General features: G+C 41.0%; 1 protein-coding gene across 1 annotated transcript in view; it reads right to left on the reverse strand.

Moving 5' to 3' along the window:
* Window positions 1-23,710, reverse strand: part of KLF12 (KLF transcription factor 12) — a 122,172-nt gene that overhangs the window by 68,793 nt on the left and 29,669 nt on the right. The window contains exon 2 of the mRNA XM_089680367.1: window positions 3,569-4,106. Coding sequence (XP_089536493.1) covers window positions 3,569-4,106 — 538 coding nt within the window. The remainder of the gene's footprint in view (window positions 1-3,568; window positions 4,107-23,710) is intronic.

The following is a 23,710-nucleotide window of genomic DNA, read 5'->3' on the forward strand; positions in this document are numbered from 1 at the left end:
GATGAGGTGAACTTACTCAGTTTCTGCGGGCAGGAACGTACCATGTGACCAGCTTCACCGCAGTAGAGACACAGATTCTGGGAGCGTCTGCGCTGGCGTTCCTCTGGCGGTAGTTTAGGCCGTGCCAGGCCTAGCTGCATGGGTTCGGGAGCATCTTCAGATGGCAGGTTCTGGATGTTTGGCCTAGTATGTTGACTGGATCCTTGGAATGACCCCCAGGTATTTCCGCGACCCTGACCAGACCTCTCCAATCTGCGCTCCCGTAGCCTACGGTCAATTTTAATGGTGAGTGCAATCAAGTCCTCTAATGTCTCGGGCACCTCTACCCGGGCGAGCTCGTCTTTCAGAGCCTCAGATAGGCCCATACGGAACTGGTGCAAAAGTGCGAACTCGTTCCAGCGAGTGTCTCCCATCCAGCGCCTAAAGTCAGAGGCGTATTCCTCAGCCGCTCGCCGACCTTGTCGGAGTGCGTATAATGTGGCCTCGGCCGAGGCCGCCCGTTGTGGGTCATCGTATAAGATGGCCATAGCGTTAAAGAAGTTGTCAACCGTAACCAGATGGGGATCATTATTTCCCCTTAGTCGGTGGGCCCAGTCTTGGGGTTCACCCTGCAACAGGGAGATAACAAACCCCACTTTCACCGATTCTGTCAAAAAGGTCCGTGGTTGCAGTTCAAAGTAGAGCAGACAGTAGTCACGGAATGACCGAAAGAGTGTGCGATCCCCGTGGAAGCGCTCGGGTAAGGGTACTCGGGGTTCCGCCATAGGGAGTGATGCGGAAGGCCCAGGAGCCGGCTCGTGGGCTGCTGTGACCGGAGGTGCAGGAGCCGGGGCCTGTGAAACGAGCAGATATGGTGCAGGCCTGAAACCGATTCTCAATCTGCAAACATCTGTCCTGCAAAGAGTTTACTGCTTGCGTCAGGGTAGCCAGGTGCCTGCAAACCTCCTTCATCGGGGAGGGTCCTCCTCGAGGCTCAGTCATGGCCTTCTGGTACTGTGAGGGACCGCCGAGCGGCACCACTAGCACTCCACTGGTCAGGCGTGCCCAGAGCGCGGAGTCTAAGCCCCAGGGTACTTGTTCACCAGGGCCCCTGATGGTGGGGATGGACTTGTAGTACCCCGAGACCAGGTCGCCACTACTGAGCACACCTGTCAGTGGTAGGGGTGTTCGCCAGGGGCTCCAACCAGGGAGAGCCAGATGTGAGGAGGTCGGGTGACCCCGATGGGATGGATGGATGGCTGAGCAAGTGCGAAGTCAGACAGGCCGAGTTGGTAACGTAGAGGACGGTAAGGTACAAGGGAGCAGGCAGAGAATCGTCGGGTCACACGCCAGGTCAGCAACAGTAGGTCAGATCTAATGAGGGGCATCCAGGGAGAGAGGTCAGGCAAAGCAAGGGTCTGGGCAGGAGAAATCAGCAGGTCAAGAACAATCCGGGTCAGTAAACTTACAAGGCACAGGTTCAGAATCACAGGAAGCAGGTAAGACCAGAAGGCAACGAAATGACAGCTCAGGGACATTTAAATATCCCGCCCTGCGCTGCCATTGGTGCCCAGCGGGCGGCCGCGGCTTCTACTGCGCATGCGCAAACTCGAACGCCGCGGCCGGCCCGGACCTAGTGCCCGTGTACAGGGCGGAGCAGTGCGCCTGCGCCGGGAGCATCGCGGCAGGGATCGAGGGGATCCCTGACAAGTACACTACCTCGCCCTGCTTTGCATATGCTCAGTTGCTCTCCATTTTAGGCATTTCCAGATTTGTAGAGGCCGATCTGCTGACAGCCTTAAAGTGTAATTACACCCTCCTATCCTTTACAGCCAAGGAAGCTGTTTGTTTGATCTCCAAATGCAATGGTGCTGCACATGCGACCAGTTATGGCACCAGCCATTTAATGGTTTGGTTGAGGAAACAAACAAATGTGACAGCAATCCTGGCATTCCAGGAATGTAACGGTTTTTTGAAATTGGTACATCAATGGGTTTAGTTCCACTTTATGATTTACTTCTTTTGAGAGGCTCTGGGATTTAGCAAAATGGCAGCCTACAACAAAAAGGAACAGGAGCAATGCTGGAGGCAATTTACAGCACACCCTAATTTTGGTAGCATAATAATTACTGTGGAATGTATGTTCCTTGCTAAAGAACATTATTTTTCATCAAGTTGTTATGGGTAAAGTTCAGTTTTAAAGCATTTGCTTAGAAATCTTCCTATACGAGATGAATTTAGTGTGAAGTCCTCCCAACCACCCCAGTAGAAGCACAACTGTATATTATATACCAAACATCTTTGTTAACACCGTCTACCCAATGTGGAAGCAGTGCTAATTTAGTTGAAATATTTATCATCATCATTTAGTCAGTCAGTGGCATGTTTTCAGTGGCGAAAACTAATAGAAAATGAATTCAAATTTTTGCCGATTTATGAACATTACAAAAATCAATTCCAGTTTTCATCAACAAACGAAAATGGAATGAAGATGTGAGGGAGGGACATTTTTGTAACAAAACTTGGTTTTACTTAAAAAGACGTAATAGAACAGCTAAATCTGTGTCTGTGTAGTTTGTTCAAACCTTAATACCATATATAATAACATGTTATTAGATTTTTACTCCAGGAGTATATATTGAGTTGAGAAATTCTAGAATGCTTAAATAAGGCATTACAATTTATCTAAACCCGTTAGATTTTAGTCAACTAAAATTTACTGGAGAATTTGGTAGACTAAAATATGACTAAAAAACTAAAACAATTCAGATAACTAAAATACAACTAAAACTAAAGAGGCATTTTAATCAAAGGACAATGACTAAAACTAAATCAAAATTTGATGTAAAAATTAACACTGTGTGGGAGTCAGTAATTTTTGTCCTTTGTTGTCTGTCTTTGCTATTTCTCTTCTACATTCTGTTTCACTGCCAACTGAATACACTTTTTTTTTAATCATGTGCCTCTCAGTAGGCATCCTGTAAAATTTCCATAACTGGAGTCATCATCTACTTCCTGGACTAATATGCTTGTCCATGCAGCTCTTGACTTGTGACTTTCTACAAATTTACAATGTTGCAGAAGAGGAAATTGATCACTTATATCATCTCAGCCTATGCAAAGTCACTAACATGTAGTTCAAGGACTCAGGAATGTATTCATGTAGACTTGTAAAGTTGCTAAAAGGTCCACTTTATGACAGAATTGCCTCTCAAAAAATGAAGTTAAAATCAAAGCATTCTTAACAAACCAAAGCAATCTCCAACTAAGCATAGTATTTAGGGACGTAACATTATATTGTGGTTAAAGTATTAAAAAACACATAAGCAAACCTTTTCTTAACATCAGATACATTAGATCAGGGGTCTCCAAACTATGGCCCTCCAGGTGTTGAGGAACATCAAGACCCATGAGGCCTTGCAAGATTCTGACAGCCACAGGCAAGACTCCCAGAGGCAAAGGCATGATGGGACTTGTAGTACTTCAACAGCTGGAGGGCCATAGTTTGGAGACCCATGCATTAGATCAATAGATATGTAACATGCCAAAAAAAAGTCATATTACTTTGATAATTTGCTGCAATGCTTACCTTTAAGATGACTTCGACCATCCTCTAACAAAGGTACCACTATCGTAGAATTCATACTTCCTGGTGATCGCACGGCAGTGTAAACAACAGGAACTGACTGCACAACAACTGGTATACGGTGAACATGACTCAGTTTACTAGACTGAAGATTCATAGGACTTGAAGGTGGGACGGGGTGAATAATGTGCAAAAATTGCTGGCCACCGACCCCAGATGCTGAAGCCACAAGTGGCCCTGGAGTTAATACTGTTGGCACTGATGCTGTTGATGGTACCGAAGTTATCACGGTTGGTGATGAAACAGGACAGCTGGAGGAAGATGAAGAATTTGAAGGTGAAGCTGCAGAAGTTGCAATGGAGAGTGGAGAAGATGACACTCCTCTTGGTGAGGTTCTAGCCTTGTTTATTGACAAGTCCACTGGTTCTGTCTGTGTCTGGAAATGGTCTGTGGCTAACAAGTCCTCTGGAGGCTCAGCCTTCACATTGTTGAGAAGAAGGGGTACAGCTTCCATATCTGGGTAGCTGTGGACTTTTGGAGACTGTAGGAGAAAAAAAAGTATGTTTTTTTAATCATTAATAATCAAATAATGCCTACTAGAAAATATGCATTTTCCATTCTAAAAGCACTTTTGCCTAAAATGAGAAAAATGTGGTAGGGTCTACCATGGTTATGGGTAGCATGCTTGTGAAGAAAAAAAAATGTATTAGATCATTAAATATTTCCAGCAGATAAAGATCACATTAGCATTAATTACCTATGTAATTATAAATATATACATAATCTTGTTAATCATGTCTGGATTTTACCTTTACTGATTATTGTATTAAAAAAACCTTGAAAATATGCATAGGTATGTAGATTACTTTCCCACATACTTCATTGGCCTCTCTTTTGTCTTTATTCTTTGTTTTTTGTGTTTGGGGCAAAAACATTGAAATTTCCTGTGTCAATTCTGTTATACTCATATTGCAAACTAACCAACACCTTTGAATAGTAACCATCATCTATTCTGAGCTGTGGGGGAGAAGTATTTAAATGAAGGATTTTTGGGGTATGTGTGGTGCATCCAAAGTCCATAACTGGTTAAAGCAGAAGGGAAAAAATAGGAGAAAGTTCGTTATTAGAGGTTACATACGCTTTAAAGTATACTTATCATTTAAAGCACACTTGTTATAAAAGAAAAATTGGGTTTCCATTGCTGAATTGCTTCTGGAAATGCTAGTTGCCTGTATGTATATAAGTTCAATACTACTTTGCCAATAACACGAATAAAATGAAAGTCAGAGAAAAGTCAAATCTGATTACCTTTATTCTGGTTTCAGTTTAGCTACTCAGAAAGTACTGAGGCCCCAGAATGAGCATAACAGCCAGGAAATTATTATCCCCAGAAGGAGAGGTCAGCGATGGCAGTCTACATAATCTTCTTATTACCTTTAAGCATCATTAATCTGTTGCCACTTTAAACTATTATGAACAGGGCTGCTATAAAGCCATAGAGATTAGTTTCTTATGCTGCAGGATGCAAACTCTAAACAATGTTATAATCAAATGATCTATGAAGGAACATTGAGTCATGCAAACTGGACAATGACAATCTTATAGTTATGGGTACTTTGATGATCTGGTATTCTTCTTTTGAGCAGTGGTAAAACCTGTTAATGCCTGCAATTATGTCTTTACTCTGCAAAGACCTTCACTTTTTATCTCAATCTGATGCTTCAGCCTGCAGGACTTGCCTTAAGCTACACATACATTCTAGAATTCACAAGTAGTCCTGAGAGCATGCAGTGATACTCCCAAAAGATGGATTAACCATAAGACAGACGTTTCCCACATGCCTGAATTATCAACTCACCTGGCTCAACCCCAATACATTTATGTATTTTTCTGTTTTCAGCAAGTTGATCTTCATTTTCTTGTACTGTTCCTTTAATTATGTCCATATTTCCTCATAACTTTCCCCATAAATATTTTATAGTATATGTAAAATGGAAACAAGTATTACATAATTGTTGCTTGCTAGTCTGTATACATTTACAAATGGTTAATGTAAGGTTTGTTGAGCAAGCTCACATACATAAATATCAGTAATTATAGCACCTGTATTATTCCATATGCAATTACCATATTTATTCGGGAATGTGTTGTCATCCACTTCTGTCTTCACAGCCACAAAATTTTCTGAGAGGATAAGGGGGACTGCCAAGGTGGACCAAGCTGGAGCTGTGCAATTTTTTTGGGGGGGCAGGACTCCGCAGGAAATTTTCCCTAGTATTTAAGTTCAACTATATCAGAGCGGTAAAGAGAAGGGAATTCTATCTGATAAAGTTATCAGCAGCCACCTTGTGGTACCTACCCATTGTGTTCAAGATATTTTAAATGGCTGAAACATTAGCTTTAAATCCAATAGCTACTACAATAAAGAAGACCCTCTGGTCAAAATGCAGCCTTTGCCAGCCCACTGAGCGGACTGCCACATGGGAATGATTTCATTATGTAATTGTCTTTTAAGCAATTGAATTGCGAACAAATGAGAAATGAGCCAGTGGCTGATGAGTTCTTCTTTTTAAAGCATTTTCCATGACTTGATATATGTATGAACTCCCTACTAAGTCATATTTAATCATTTATGTCATGTTTAAATATTGAATTCTAAACTACATTACGTAGTTCATATAGAGCTAATGACTATCTCTGGTCTGAAAAAGAAACCTAATTATTTATTATATGAATGCCCCTATGAAATAACTAATCATAACGGTGTCTTGTTAATAGGATTTCTGTTGTTTAACCGTTTTGGACTAGGGATTTGTTGTATATCCAAAGTTTACCTGTACTAATGCAAAATGTTTTGTGAACTGAGGACATGTTTTATGGCCAAAGATATTGATAGGAATAGAGAGAGGGAACAATGGTTCGATGTACAAAATGTCTCTCTGCTTCAAAAGAGTCACAGATATTTTTTGTGAACGCAGCAAATTATATTAAAATGCTTCAAGAATCTAATTTACATTGAGGCATATTGATAAAGAAGTGATTAGGACATTCGCCAAACATTCACTACAGGTGAATCTTTAAGGTACAGGTCTTTTAAAGTGGAAGTAAAGTCCACTTTAGAACTTGTACCTATAGGTAAGCCTATATTAAGGCGAACATGTAGGTACAGTGAACATCTCCTAAACTTGCACTGTCTAGGAGATATGCACATAACATACTGCCAGTGACGTCATCTGTGCATGCGTTTTGAAGGGACAGCATATCATGTCGGACCTTCAGAGCCGTGCATGTAGCCGAAGGCTCACGCGTAGATGCACGGACGTGATGTCAACAAGGCCCCAGCAATTCATATGGCCAGAGCCCGCGAACCTAAAAGGAAAACCGGGTGGAAATGGCAGTGCCAGGGATCCGTGACAGCTCTACACTGGAGGGCTCTGTGTAATTCAGTGTTTCATAATGTACTAGTATGTAGTGCATACTAGTACACTATGACCTAAACCTGCAGGGGCCCATTGTTTTTTCTTCTCTTGCAGTTTACTACCACTTTAAGGCTGGGTTCACACATATGCAGTGCGGAATATTGCATGCAAGGGCGGACTGACCATTCGGAAACTAAGGCACTGCCCGAGGGCCTGGGGTCAGTAAAGGGCCCCATGAGATGCCCCTGGTACCTTTTATAGGCTTTTTTGAGTGTGGTTTGAGTGTGGGAAAGGATACAGGGGCCCCATGATCCCCTATTGCCCGGGGGCCCCATGAGTTGTCCGTCCACTCCTGATCGCATGTGATTCACACAGGAACCGCACCACATCCCTGTGCGAATTGTGTGCGGTGCAACTGGAGCCATATATTTTGTCAAATGGCTCAAATCGCAGCGCATCAACACAAAAAAGGTGCAAGACCCTTTTTTTGGTCTGCACTAGAATTGGATCATACGAGTATTCACACACGATTTTGGGGTGTTAACTTACCATACCGCAGCGGTTCGCATGAACGGAGTGAGATTCTGATACGGTGCGGAATTCGCGCAGAAAATGCTGTGAATTCCACACCGCATCAGTGTGAACCCAGGCTAAATTACAGTAATTTATTGACCTGCAATTATTGTTTGCAAAGGTCATATACACTGCTTTATAAATAAGCCCCTTTGTGTTATTTATCAGTGTTTTCCTGCATATAGAATCCATAGGCACAAACAATTAACAAATTCCCTCCTTTGTCTAACTTGACAGTTAACTGCAATAAGCCAGTTACTGCAATAAGTCATCATTCAAATAAATTACGCATAGGTGTGGGTATACCATTTATTGTTCTTTGGCTCATTTTAACAGCAATAGTTGAAGTACATAATGTAGTAAAAGGAAATGTACATAAAGACTAGAGCTAAAACGCAGTTGGCTAACTGAAACAATAAAATTAGTTGAACTTATTTAAAATCACCAGAATAAATATTGCTCAAGTAATTGGCCATATCACTTTCAGACCAGAAGATATAGGCCAGTACTGCAACCCTACATTTTCAGTAAGTGTCCTAGAATTACACAATTACTCACATTATTCCGTGAGGACAGATATATGATTGCTACGATTGTGGACTTGGTTTTCAAAGGCACAGGCTCCGGGGTTCTTATGCTAAGTTTGTCTTCACTGCTTATGAGTCACTAAAGCAAAAAGCATGCAGCCAATGAAGAATTAAAAATCTCAATTCCAACTTCTGCATACCTTGTACTGATTAGTGACTCATACAATGGGTAAAATCATGGCAATTGCCCCAGAACCTGCACCTTTGAAAACTATTAGTAAAAATTACAAGTTACAAATTCTAGGTTCCGAGTTCCAACTTCCAAGTTCCATATTCTGAGTTCAGAGTTCCACATTCCTTTTTCCGATTTACATATGTTCAGTTCCAAATTCCAAATGCTGATTTCTGAATTCTAAGTTCAATAACAGCAAAGGTCGCTCTTTCTATTTCTATCCCCACAGTTTTCTATTAAGTGTGTTGCGGTGTTACAAAACGTCCACCAGATGGAGCCACAACCTTTCACATTCATATCCTAATGGAATTTTACCTTATATGGCACAAAGCTACAATGAGAGAATTTATAATTAATTTAGATTTACAGTTTTATCATTGTATTGTACAAACAATAAGTATGATTATAATAATAGGCTGAAATTCAGAGAGACTGCACGTTTAAAAAAAAATACATTTTCTAAACAACTAACATATGGGCATGAATCACTTTAATCTGTTTTGATATTAGCCTCTCGTTATCCCCTGCACAGCACCATGCAGACACTCAGCTTCTTAGGCCTTGCTGTGTGCACACGTGCTGACATGTAAAATGCTGACACTAGGAGATGGCGAACTTGGTGATGTTATTCTATTATTGTCCAATCAGCAGGCTCTGGTCAGGGAGGTGATATCAGTGTATTCTTTAACTGTTTAATTGTGAATTCACAAGCTACATATAACAAAATTCTAAAATTCCTTAACCACTGCACAGCCTTAGATCATTTTAAAAGTCTAGACTTGAAGTGGGTAAAACAAGCTCATGGGCGCATCTACAGCCATGAGCTTGGTGTCATTCTATTCCACTACTGACTGGCTGTTCAGTAAAAGTAATCTGGGTGGCTCGACAGTCCAATTTCTTTTACAGTAGTGATACGGGGCACCCCATAATTGTTTTTTTTCATCATAATCTGGGCCTTCATTTGGTGGTAATAGATAATAGATACAGTATATGTGCACATCATTTATGATTTGTGCCCGTAGTAAGGCAAAGAAACAATAGTGTGCATTTTGTTTTGTGTTTTATCCTACACAAAACACACGGACTAAAAGTTTGTTTTTTTCAACGCTACCTGAAATATGCTGATCTTGCCATTTGACCCCCAACAGACTTTTAGCAAAAACAAAATCTGTGTTTAAAAAAAATGTATCTCCCTTTCAGACAGTAGATGGTGCTGTGCACACAGTTAATACATGATTGACAACACCAATAGGAGAAAGCCTTGCATAAAAGATGCTAAGGATGCTCTGTATATACTTCCTATAGCTTAGATGTATTTTAACGTCACCTTTTTTGCTGATGCTGTTATCTTCTTTTTTGGCATCTCCTTTTGACCCTGAAGCAGGGTGATCATGTTCAGTCTATGTGTTTCCAAGAAATGAACACTTGGTGCAGGACAAGTGGAGACTGTAGAGTGACAACAGCTATTTTTCTACTTTACTGACTGGTGAATGGGGAGGAACATTTTTTTTATTTTTTAAAATTGTACAGAAGTCTCTTTCCATTACCCATACCTCTCCGTTAGTACTAGAGATGTGAAACAGTTGGGTCGCTGTGTAAAATGTACATAAAAACAGAATGCAATGATTTGCAAATCCCATAAACCCATATTTTATTCACAATAGAAAATAGAAAACATATCAAATGTTTAAAGTGAGAAAATGTACCATTTTAAGTAAAAACAAGGTCATTCTGAAATTGATGGCATCAACATGTCTCAAAACAGTTGCTGCAGGGTCATGTTTACCACCGTGCAGCATCCCCTCCTCCTTTAACAACACTCCATAAATGCCTGAGAACTGAGGAGAGGAATATTGTCCCATTCTTGCCTGATATAGGATTCTAACTGATCAACAGCCCTGGGTCTTCTTTGTGAATTTTTTGTTTCAAAATGTACCAAATATTTTCAATTGATGAAAGGTCTAGACTGCAGGCAGGGCAGTTAAGCACCTGGACTCTCAAAGCCATGCTGTTGTCATAGATGCAGTGTGTGGTTTAGCCTTGTTTCGCTGAAATATGCAGGCTGAAAATGTTTTCTGGATGGGAGCATATGCTGCTCTAAAACCTGGATATATCTTTCAGCACTGATGGTGCCTTTCCTGATGTGCAAACTGCCCATTTCATACACACTAATGCACCCCTATACGATCAGACATGTAAAATTTTGAACTGAATGCTGATAACAAGCCAGAAGGTCCCTGTCATCTTTATTCCAGAGGTTGCCGCACCCAAGGATGCTAAAAAGAATGTCAAATTTGGATTCCTCTCACCACAGAACAGATCTCCACTTTGCAGCAGACCATTTTAAATGGGCTTTGGCCTAAAGAAGAAGGCAGTGCTTCTTAATCATGTTCAGATATGTCTTCTTTGCAGGATAGAGCTTTGACTTGCATTTTTAGATGGCATGGCAAACTGTGTTCACTGTGATTTTTGGAAGTATTCCTGAGCCCATGCAGTGATGTCCATAACAGAATCATGCCTATTTTTAATGCAGTGACATCTGAGGACCCAAAGACCATGCGCATCCAATATTGTCTTGGCCTTGTCCCTTGTGTACAGAGATTTCTCCAGATTCTCTGAAACTTTTGATGGTACTATGTACTGTTTACTTTAAGAAACATTATTTAGAAATTGTTGGCCAATTTTTGGGTGCAGTTTTTCACAACTTCTGCCCATCTTTAAGTCTGAGACACTCTGCCTCTCTAAGATGCTCGTTTTATACTCAATCATGTTACTGAACTGTTGCCAATTAACTTAGTTGCAAAACGTTCTTCCAGCTCTTTTTTCTTAGTACCACTTACTTTGCCGGCTTTTCGTTGCCCTGTCCCAACATTTTTGAGATGTGTTGCTGCCATCAATTTCAAAATGATCCTATTTTTTTCTTAAAATGGTGCATTTTCTTAGTTTAAACATCAGATATGTTTTCTATTTTCTATTGTGAATAAAATATGGGTTTATGAGATTTGTAATCATTGCATCCAGTTTGTATGTAGATTTTATACAGCTTCCCAACTTATTTTTGAAATCGGGGTAGTACTAATGTCAGCCACAGAGATCAACTTCAATTGACAAAGCTCCAGAACAAAAGATTATCTCCAGAAATCAGAAAATGTTGGAAATTATGCATGTCACTGCTGGTAGCTGTTTTTGGTTGAAGCAAGAATTTAGCAAAAATGAAACTCAAACACCAGGAAGTCTGAAAAATCACAAATACTAAATGCTGGGTCTGCCCAGACAATGGAAAACTTTACTGCAAATAGGTTACAATTAAACTTGAAAATGTAGCACAGAAATGGTTAAGTAGCATGGAAAGCAGGCAAACTATTGTTATTCAGCTGAATTTGCATGTGAAAGCATGGCTGAACAAATCAGTCAAAAAATACCAGCCAAACAGTCCACCCACGTTCACCACCTTTTTTTTTTACCTGATGATAATTACAGATTGCAGAGCAAGCAACCTCTAATAAACTGCTTAAAGTTTAGGAATAGACACATCAGTAAATACCTTGCTGTTGCTATGGAAATATCTTCAGAATGCATTCTTTAAAATTTTCCTAAATTGGTGATCCCTGCATACTTTGCTGATGCCACAGGTATATAAAATGTGGAGCTATTTTTTCTAATTTAAGATGGTTTATATTAACTCTTACATTTGTATAAATACAGTATCGTTGACTTGTCATGGCATTGGGTCCTGTCTTCTCTTGGGTGTGCTGCTCTGTAAGTCAATGAGTTAATGAGGCTTTGCTCCGCAGGACTGCATTATGAATTTGCTTACTATGCAGCCCACGACATTGGATTTTCATAGCAGGTTCAGCTTTCTGTACAATTATGTCCACATCCCGTAAGTTGAAGGGTTAGCTTGCCTTTATAAAAAAAAATAAACCCTATGCAGTTCCTACATACCATTATATAACCCTAAACTAATCGGGTATAAAAAAATATGCTTTAATGGAATTTCTATGCTGTGACAGGATGAGACCGTCACTATGAGAAGATAGGAATACTTGACACAGGATTTAGGGTAAATGCAACTTTCCAGACTAATGTTTCTGGGCACAGAAAGCTACAGATTTGGCTTTCTCTAGATTCTATAGCTGTGGATCAGAATATTCAATCCTGTGTCTGGGTTTTACTGCACACCTGCAAACTGGAGTACACAGGTGTGAGGTGTTGATATATGAATAGCTCAGAGCTCCCAGTTGGGAAGACAGAAGGTCTCATCAAGGGGTCAGATGACCCAGCCAGAAACCAAGAGACAGAGGTCTCAGTTTCAGGAGTCAGGTCGGCTCCAATCAGGGAGTCAGAAGAACCCCATCCATAGTCCAGAGGTGGGCTTCACAGAAGTGCACTGTGTTTAAAGGCTACAGAGCCAAGTATCTACTGCAATTGAAGCTGAGTGAGCCTTTGAGCCAGGTGACTCACCATTTTCCAGTGTATGGATTGGAGGAGATACCCTGCATGGGAAATCATTTGTGAACTTTTGCTTTCTTTTAAATAAAAGTGGGTTACCAAGCCCTTAAAAATAGTTCCTGTCGACGTTGACTCACTAATATAATGCAACTACCACAAAAGCCAACTACTCTTGTCACAATACCTATAGGCTACTTTTGCAATGACCTCCCAAAAAACGTGCTGGGCTCAGGAGAGGGACAACACTCACTCCTGTACTGCTGGGGGGCACAACATCCAAGAAAGAAAGACAAGACAAAACATGGAAAACGGTTAGGAGGTTTTGAAGCAGACTTCACTTATTTAAAAAATGGCCTACATTTATTGAAATAACATTAAAGCATAATTTTAAAGCTTAGTTCAGGGTTATGCAATGATATTTAGGGACTGCATAGTGTATTTTTGATAAAGGTTAACTAACCCTTTAAGAAAAAAGTGATACCAATGGTGTTGTTGATGATGACAGCAAAGTACTACTCTTAGAAACTACTAATCTCTTCTTGTCAGCTAACATAGCTAGCTTACTGGTTCTTCAGAAGCAGTAGCAAAGGTATTACAGACTTTTTGCTGCTTCTGTTCACAAAAGCCAGTAGATATTATATGAACTGTTGTTGGGCTGCTATTGCTTTTGTAAAATGCAGGAAAGCTTTGAGATATCATCCCTACTTCAGATAAATCTACTGTCACACAATATAAAAGGCAAAGCAAAAATGATAGAAGAAACCAAATGCAAAACAATTGAATGGTTAGGGCCAATTCAATTGTTTGATTTTTTTTTTCTAATCCTTGTGTTTTAAATGAGCATTTTATATTTCTTTTGCTACTTCAATAAATATTAATATTTGTTAGCAGCCATGGGGTTTTATCCAATAGCTATGTACCCCTGTATATCATTAAGACAAATATTTATGTACAATGATTTTAATGGCACACAAATGTTAGGGATGTCATTTCATGTGGAATATAGGTGAGGATATGGGGCTGGGTCACTAAAATCAGGAAAAAAAAAAGGAAAGGAAAGAAAAGAAAAGAAAAGAAAAGAAAAGGAAAGGAAAGGAAAGGAAAGGAAAGGAAAGAAAATAAAAGAAAAGAAAGTAGGAATGAGGGAAATCAGTGGTTCACCCATTACACTTACATCAAAAGCATTATGGGTTTTCTAAAGAAGCAGTTTTCCTTCAGACTGTCTCTCTTATTTGTACTTCATACAACCCATCCTGAACAGAGAAGCACAGAAGGTAAGGGAGATGGGATAAATCTTCTTATTCAGTTTTATGTATAATTTGAGTGTGAGCTCTGCAAACAATGGACCTTTTTCAGCAAAGCAGCTAAGGTCAGCTTGTAAACAGGAAAACAAGCCTACGGCCTCACCTGTTGGATCTAAACGTAAATATGAAATATTAACATGCATTGTATTAATATTTAACTCACTAAATGTGAACTGCAGATTTGTATATTTAAATTTTTAGGGCATCTTGAAATCCAAATCACAAAACCTTTCATTTAAATATTTTATTCAAAAGCCAAAAAGGATATAAATCCACTTTGCGTGTGCCTGGGTTTTCAAAATGCCTTTGAAAACCCAGTTATTACTTTGTTAAAGTAGCAGTGGCATCGTCACTGTACTACATAAAGTCTATGGAAAGCAGTACTACAGGATACATACGGATACAAAAAAATATAGCATATTTTCTGTTGCCCACACCACCCATTCAGAATCCTTGTTGTAATGTCAATCCAGGACTGTACAATGACAGTCAAAAGACAAGGCAACAAGATGTTTTCCAAAAGCACAATTACATTAAATGTTATATGGTATCTCTGTCTCTTCTACTGTAGACCTCAGACCAAGCCTTGTCTTGGCTATGCCCCTTGTCAATTGCTAGCAAAAAGCAGTGGGCTGGACCAGTGCACTACAGCTATACAGGTGTACCTCGGTTTACGAACGCCTCGGTTAATGTCATTTTCGGTTTACAATTGAAAATCCATTGAAAATAATGGCTCAGTTTACAAATTTGTCCTGCAATACGAACGGATTAATTGATTTTCAATGCAGTTACGAATTTTCCTTTAATCATGTTCCTGTACAGTGCTATGCCTTTAAAGTGCAATTTATAAAAAATTTTGAACAGATGAGACTTTTTTTTTTACTTTTTTCTGACCCCTGGAATGGATTAATTGGTTTTAATGCATTTACATTTTTTTTTTAATCACATCCCTTTATGCCTTTAAAGTGCACTTTATAAAGAGTTTTGACCTATTTTCTGACCTCCGAAACGGATTATTTGGTTTTCAATGCATTTACTAATTAATTGTTAATCATGTCCCTGTACAGTATTTATGCCTTTAAAGTGCACTTTATAAAGAGTTTTGAACAGATAAAAGACTTTTTTTTTACATTTCTTTCTGACCTTCGGAACTAATTGGTTTTCAATGTATTCCTATGGGAAACCGCGGTTTGGTTTACAAATTTTTCGCAATACGAAAAGTTCCGCAGAACGAATTAAATTTGGAAACTGAGGTATGCCTGTATTTTGGGGAAAAGCTAAAGCACTCCGCAAGTAAGCTGTGGTCCCTGTACCCATTCAAGGTTTACAGGAATACAGCCAAAGCAATATAGTTGACACTTCTCCTGTGACCCATTTTTAGCCAACAGCAGGCTAAAGTCCACTGTTTGCTGCCATCAGAGCAGAGGAGAGAACGGAGCAATCAACAATGTTTGATTCCTCAGTTCTCGCTGCAGAGATGACAAGGGACAGATGTAGAAATGGATCATTGTTGCATCTACCTAGGTGCATAAATGTTTTTTTTTTTTAAGTCCATCCTTCTCTTTTAAGTTACAATTTGAGTAGAGAGTACCTTTAATGAAAAATATAATTGTCACAGGAGCCAATGCACACTAATGTTTCCTGACATTTTAAGTTCTGATCAATTTTGATTATTATCAGTGACAGATGCTCTCTTTGCAAGCTCACTCTAGGGTGTCAACCTTCAAAAGAATGCAGCAGGGATGCCCTACATTGATTTACTAAAACCAAATGAGATCACACGCATGTGCATGTAATGTGCATATGCCTACCCAGGTCACGACTATGAGCATTTCCCCATGCTTATTCCTATCATTATTTATTATTATTATAATTATTCAGAATTTATATAGAACCAACAGTTTGTGCAGCTCTTTACAAAATAAAAGGAGACAGAACAGTTGCAATACAATTCAAGACAGAAGGAATAGGAGGGCCCTGCACATAAGAGCTTACAATCTAAACTATACATTACTTCACCACACAACAATTAACAAGCAGATATTTAGAAACATATTGATACACTGCTATACTTGTATTTAAATTTTAACACTGAATCTTTTACTTCCCCAAAACACATGAATAATTTTAAAACTGTAAAGAAAACCTTTGACTAAACTAACAGAGATGACACCAACAGCAACTGCAGGTAGGTGACAGCATAAGCTGCACAAAGGCAGTCACTCGGAGTCTACCAACATTGATATCCAAATGCCAACTTGATCTAAGTTGCAATTTATATTTAAACTGGCTTCTCATACTCCTCACCCTCATATGGTGAATGTTTGGGCCTGCTCCATTACCATCTTTATCTTCAAAGTCTGAGACATACAAATATGAAAATTACTATTATGCGCTTGAAGTGTAACTAAAGGCAAAACTTTCTTTTATTTAATTTTGGATAGAATAAAGAAGGGTAAAAACCATTGTCAGTATGCTACCAGAACTAGTGTCCCCATTGGCAGATATTCCCTCTATTACTGTTCTGATATCAACCCAAAATGTGCAATTTTCCTTTTCACTTTCAATAATAATGGTAAACAGGACAAATAGCGAGCATGAATCTCCCTAATGGGGGCAGAGACAGCAATAAAAACCACCAGGTGTTCTAAACTTCTCTATTCTATAAAAAAAAAAAAAATTGCTTTGAAGTGTTACTAAACCCACAACAGTAAAGTCTGTCTGTATATGCAGCAAAGCATGCTTATTATAGTCACTGTGGTACCTAAGGTGTTAATCCTCTGCATTGTGTAAAAACATGGTTTGATCCTGACTTCTCTGATCCTCCCATTCTTCCAGTGCCCCCTTCTTATCTCCTGATAAGACATATGGTGTGGAGTCACTCTGCACATGCCCAATTTGGTGTGTATTGCTAGAGTGTTTTTTTTTTCTTGGGAAAGTGCATGTGATCAGCACAGGGCCAATCAGCACTGTTCAGACAGAGTTCAGGGGTCCTGCATCCTCCTAGAGCAGAATGAAATCTCCCCCTACAATCTTTAACCAGTGCTCGGCTGGACACTGATAGAAATCAAAAGAGTGCTAAATACTGTTGATGAAAAAAGGTATTTAGCGGTTTATATTTACTAAAATAGTTGCACTTCCATGTTCTGTGTACTGTGGGAGACCAGATATAGTGAATGCAGGGTCCTGGGTTTAATAACATTGAGTTATACTTTAAAAATATAGCAATCTAAAAATAACCCATATACTGTACATCCTTTATTACAATTACTGTATATTATAAAGTATTAAAGCAATAGATATAACATGTCATTTGAGATGTCTGGAAGAGCTCTTAGCCAACTTTCTAAATTTCCCACATCACAACTAATATACATAAATGCATCAAACTTGCTTTGTAATTCACAAGCGGATGCCAAGATCTGCTCATCGGCCCTCTCTGCAAGACATGTTTCACTTGTAAAAGTGAAAACATTAACAACATTTCCAAATTAAATTGCATCCAAAATAAAAATGTTTACTTTAGTTTGGATAGGGTGGTGAAGGGGTTATTACCCATGTCAGATTTTTTTTGTGGTCTGTGTTCCATTAGATTCACTCACTCTCTTTGTCTTGGTGAGAGGAAAGGTGAGAAAAAAAATTGAGTTGCTACTAGAACAGTATTAGAATGAAAATCTTCTCCATTTGAGACTTTTGTTCTGGTTACAATTGTCTCCTCACATTGGAGAGATTTCCTTTCAGAATCACCTGTAGAGCCAATGCGCAAATCTGAACCAGATGAAAATAAGCCCCCTGCAAGGTGCCAAAGACCAAGGGAGGGTAAAGAGGATAGAATGGAGATCACTGGCTGAGGGGATTGGCTTTACCCAAAGGAACACTGAGATTAATCAGTGAGAGGCTGTGAAACCAAAAACCCACCAAAAAAGGTGGGACATCATAAATTAAGAGATTAAAGTAGAACTTTATGGAAAACTTTTTCTTTTTTCATTTTGGATAGTGTAAGGGAGGGTTATAACCCCTATCTGGGTTTTTTTCGCTATCTTGTCCCATTGAGGAGATTTCCCTTTACTTCCTGTCCCACAGCCCAACAGGAATTGAGAGGAAATCCCAGCAAAGTAAGGGATTTCCTTGGGGAACCCCAGGTCACCAGAACTAGTGTCTCCATTAGAAGATTTCCCCTCTATTACTTTTTGGGGACAAAATTTGGCATTGTCTTTTATTTTCACTTTCAATAATATTGGTAAACAGGACAAATAGAGAGGGTGAATCTTCTTAATGAGAACACAGGCAACAATAAAAACTTACAGGTGTTCTATTCCATCTACATTCTTTCCAAAACTAGGAAAAAAAAAGTTTTGCCTTTTGTTATACTTTAAGGAAGAACCCACAAAACGATATGGTCAACAGAAAAAACAAGTACCCACAAGAACAGGTTGTCAGAAGAAATATCAAACAAAACCAGGTTTGCAGTAAACGACCAGGTGCTCTCTCTGCGTAGGTCCAAGCCTTCTAGTCATCAGACAAAGTGAAGGAAAACTTCATGATAAGAAGGAGGTTGTCTACTTAAAAACCAATCTTGGTAAAAGAGACATCCAAAGAATGTTAGAACCATCACAGTACAATAGCCCATAGGTTTTGCAAAGAGACCTCTGAGGCCATAAGAGAACTCAAGGGTACAATCCCACAACATGAGCTTGACTAAAGGGGGTAGGGTGCATGAAAGGTACACCCATGAGTAGGCAGGGACAGTAGGGAAGGTATACCTCAGCCCCAGACTCCCAGAAAATAAGCACAAATGAAAACACATCCATTTTACCTTCTGGAGGAGTGTCTGCTCCTGACAGAACAACTCTCCAGGACCCGCCTAACCTTGAGAGCAGAACATGGTTCTAAGCATGTCCTGATCTGACCTGGTCCAATGAAGCATCCATATCTGTGGAGTGAGCACTGACAGAAACATTCACCTGATTAAGGGCAGAACAAATGAAGGCATCTGAAGAAACTACCTCAAGAGGCTGAAGTTCAGCCACTGACGTGATCAGGTCCCATGAAGGCCTCCAGATGTACTGTATCCCCAGCTAGGAAGACCTTCAAGAGAAACTTACAATGTTCAACCTGCTGACAATTTAGGGGGGCACAGAGCCCTCCAGCACTTATGCATACTATGCAACGGATGCGGAGCACCTAGGTGCCCAAATCTCTCCTTTTGGTACACAGGCTACTTGCGGAGGAGAGCTAGATGTCTATGCATTGTCTTTAAGGAAGACCGTGCGGTTGGCACAGTACTTTTAGTACTGTCCAACATAGGAACCAGGCTACTTGACTTGCAACAAGGTGGACTCCCACTTCTTTCAAGGGGTGAGGGTGCTGCAACATCTAGGTGGTGTGCAACAGAATCCACCTCAGGAAGCTGACTTAAGGCAGGGTCCCCGACTAAGAGGGAACCCTCTGTTCTGGGAAGCCAGAGTGAAGCCTGAGTATGGAGACACTCCAGTATGTAGGGTCCTTCCAGAGCAGGGGTAAACAACCATTCTGCTCACCTGCAATGGAATATTGCAAACATGTTCACCTCATCTCCATTACATAGGGAGGAAGTGCCGCGTGGTTCAGAGAACCTGACTTGGAAAGTTGATGTTTCAGATTTGAGTTCAGTACACATGATGATACAAGGGACACAATATTTTTATCAGGATCAAAAGGTATTTTTTGTACTAGCAGAAAATGTACTTTGTCTGGAAATAACATACTAATGCAGCTATCACATCTAAAGACAGGTAAGCTGCAATGTATTATAATTTTGTTCTCGAGTTTAAATATATCTGTACTTCAAGCAAAAGATGACTTTAATTGTTTTTAGATGTATAATGAATGTCCTTAATATGTCTAAACTATTTCTGAGGAATTAGTCATTGTTCAATATTTATTATGGATTGTTACATAAAATGTACTTTTATTATTTTAAGCTCATTTTAAGTTCACATTGATGCGGTGTGGAATTCGCATCGGTTTCTGTGCGAATTCCACACCACATCATAATTGCACCCCGTTCATACTAACCACTGTGGGTGTGTAAGTCAACAACACCCCAAAACTGGTTTGCAAAATGCGGTGTGATGTGCAAAATTGGATCGCATGGGTGTGAATACCCATGCGATTCGATTCTAGCAAGGACCAAAAAAGGGTCTTGCACCTTTTTCGTGAGGATGTGGTGTGATCTGAGCCATACAAAATGTATAGCTCAAATCGCACCGCACAGAATTCGCATGTGATTTGCAAAGGAATGCGGTGCAGTTCCTGTGAGAATCACATGCAGTATTCCACACCACAGTAGTGTGAACCCAGGCTTAGTTACTATTTTTCAACTAGTTTGAACAGAAAAGAAGACAGAAAATGCAGAAGGCAGCGATGGAAGGAAGGAAGGAAAAATAGAAGGAAGTAAAAAAATGTTAGCTCTAACAACAATTTTCATATTTGTATTTTTTAAACAGAAACAATTGAGTACTGTCCGTGATACTTTTTTTTATTTGAACTAACATACAATTTTGAGGACAAGCTTTCGGGGTATGTCCCCTTCTTCAAGGTCAAAGCAGTATTAATCACAAAGTTTTAGCAGAATGTTAGTAGAGATGTGGGGGATGAAAAAAAAAAAAAAGAGAGACTAGAGATAAGACAATGCAAAAGCAAACACTGGGGGGTGAGACAACACTCACAGAGAGAGTCATGCTTGGGGTGATAGTCATAAAACAGTTGGATAATGATTGAGGAATCCCATGTCCAAATTAAAGCTGTTATCTCTTGTGTCAAATAGAATTATCATTCTTAGTTCAAAAGTTTTTCTTTCCTGAATGGATTTGAAATTTCCTTTAAGAACTAAAATATTGAGGTCTTCCATTGTGTGGTCTGTTTGTGCAAAATGTGTCACAAATGCACTAATACAGCTACAATCACCTATTTTTTAAACAAAAATTAAAATTTTATATAAAAAGGTACAACTCTTATAAAAACAATACATTTTCCTGTGAATTACCTTAGCTGTTGCAAATGTTTGGTTTATATGGTGTTATCAAAAACATTTCTCACAAGAGTTATTATTTATTTATTTCAGGTACTTATATAGTGCCGTCAATTTACGCAGCGCTTTATATATATATTTTACATACACATCAGTCCCTAACCCTGAAGGGGTGTACAATCTAAGGTCTCTAACTTACATTCATACATACACATACTAGGGACAATTAACCTACCAGCATATCTTGGGAGTGTGGGAAGAAACTGGAGTACCCAGAGGAAACCCACACAGGCACAAGGAGAAGATGACAACAAATGTGCCTTCCTCACCTACACCTCCTCCCTCCACGCCGCCAAGCAGGCCTACTTCGTTGACCTGATCAACACCCTCTCTAACTGCCCTCGCCGACTCTTCTCCACCTTCAACTCCCTGCTCTCTCCCCCCCCTCCTCCACTCAGTACCTCACTTACCGCCCACGAGATTGCCACTCATCTCCATAGCAAGATTGACGCAATCCGCAAGGACATAGTCAACTTGCAGTCTACCTCCCCATCTAGCCTCCCCCCTTCCATCACCCTCTCATCTCTCCCCTCCTCTGACCTTGCAACGGCACTGCCCCCCACCACACCCAAGGCCCTGCCTACCGTAACCCCCCCATCACTGCACTCCTTCAGCCCTACTACCACTGAGGAAGTCACCAGAGTCTTCTCAGAAGCCCGCCTCACTACCTGCCCCCTGGACCCTATCCCCTCTCAACTCCTCCGGTCACCCCCCTCTTCCCTCATCCGCTCCCTTACCCACATCTTCAATCTCTCCCTCGCTACTGGCGTCTTCCCCTCCCCCCTAAAACATGCGCACATCACCCCCATACTCAAAAAGCCCTCCCTGGACTCCACTGACCTCAACAACCTCAGACCAATTTCCCTACTGCCACTCACGTCCAAGCTCCTTGAGCGCTTGGTCTACGATCGCCTAAGCGCCCACCTAACTGACAACAACCTCCTTGACCCACTACAGTCCGGCTTCCGTCCCCTACACTCCACTGAAACTGCCCTCCTCAAAATCACCAACGATCTACTAACCGCCAAAGCCAAAGGCGACTACTCTGTCCTCCTTCTCCTAGACCTCTCTGCGGCCTTTGACACAGTCGACCACCCCCTCCTCCTTAATAAACTACTCTCCCTTGGCATCAGAGACACCGCTCTCTCCTGGTTCTCCTCCTACCTATCCCAACGCTCCTTCAGCGTTTGCTACAACGGCGCCACTTCCTCTTCCCTCCCCCTCTCTGTTGGGGTCCCCCAGGGCTCTGTCCTTGGACCCCTTCTCTTCTCCATCTACACCTCCTCCCTTGGCAAACTCATGCACTCCCACGGCTTCAACTACCACCTCTATGCTGATGATACTCAAATCTACCTATCCACCCCTCACCTCACCCCCACATTCTCCGCCCGCATCACTCACCTCCTAAACGACATCTCTGACTGGATGTCGCTCCATTTCCTCAAACTCAACCTCTCCAAAACCGAGCTTCTCGTCTTTCCCCCTTCCCGTGCCCCCCCCCCCATCCTTTCCATCACTACCAACAACACCACCATCAATCCCGCCCCGCAAGCCAAGGTCCTTGGCGTCATTCTGGACTCAAACCTTTCCTTTCAACCTCATATCAAATCTCTCACAAACTCATGCAGGCTCCACCTCCGGAACATCTCCAAGATACGCTCCTTCCTTACCCCAGACACCACTAAACTACTCGTTCACTCCCTGATTATCTCACGCCTTGACTACTGCAACTCCCTCCTCACCGGCCTACCCCAGTGCAAACTCACCCCGCTTCAGACCATCCTGAACTCAGCTGCCAGACTCATCCACCTCACCAGCCGCTCCACCTCTGCCACCCCCCTCTGCCTCTCCCTCCACTGGCTCCCCATTGCCCAACGCATTAAATTCAAACTGCTCACTCTGACCTATAAAGCCATTCACAACACTGCCCCTAACTACCTCACCGACCTGATTCCCAGATACCACCCTACCCGTACCCTTCGCTCTTCACAGGACCTCCTTCTATCTTGCTCCCTGGTCTCCTCCTCCCACGCACGACTGCAAGACTTCTCCAGGTCCTCCCCCATCCTCTGGAACTCACTACCCCAACCCATCAGACTGTCACCTTCCCTCCTCACCTTCAGGCGCTCCCTGAAAACCCACCTCTTCAGGGAAGCCTACCCCACCCTCACCTAACAGCCGCTGCCCTTCCCTCCTCCTTCCACTCCATCCCCCACAGCCATTTCCTCCTGTACCTCTACCCCCTCCCTCCTAGATTGTAAGCTCGAAAGAGTAGGGCCCTCTTACCCCTTGTGTGCTGTTTGATGTTACTGTACTGTTTCATGTATTGTCCCCCCTCTATTGTACAGCGCTGAGCAAACCCTTTGGCGCTATATAAACTCGATAAATAAATAAATAAATAAATGTATCTAAATAAACTGAAACAAGTGCGAGTTGTACTTATCATGCCGACATATGCCAGACATCATTGAAAGTCTGTCTGTCTGTTGATTTATATTGTATAGCAAAACATATAAGCAGCTGCAATACACAAGTACAGGCTTACAGTCAGGTCCATAAATATTGG

Source organism: Staurois parvus, unplaced genomic scaffold (assembly GCF_062004578.1).
Source record: "Staurois parvus isolate SC_StPar_1 unplaced genomic scaffold, SC_StPar_1.0 ptg000243l, whole genome shotgun sequence".
Taxonomy (NCBI): domain Eukaryota; kingdom Metazoa; phylum Chordata; class Amphibia; order Anura; family Ranidae; genus Staurois; species Staurois parvus.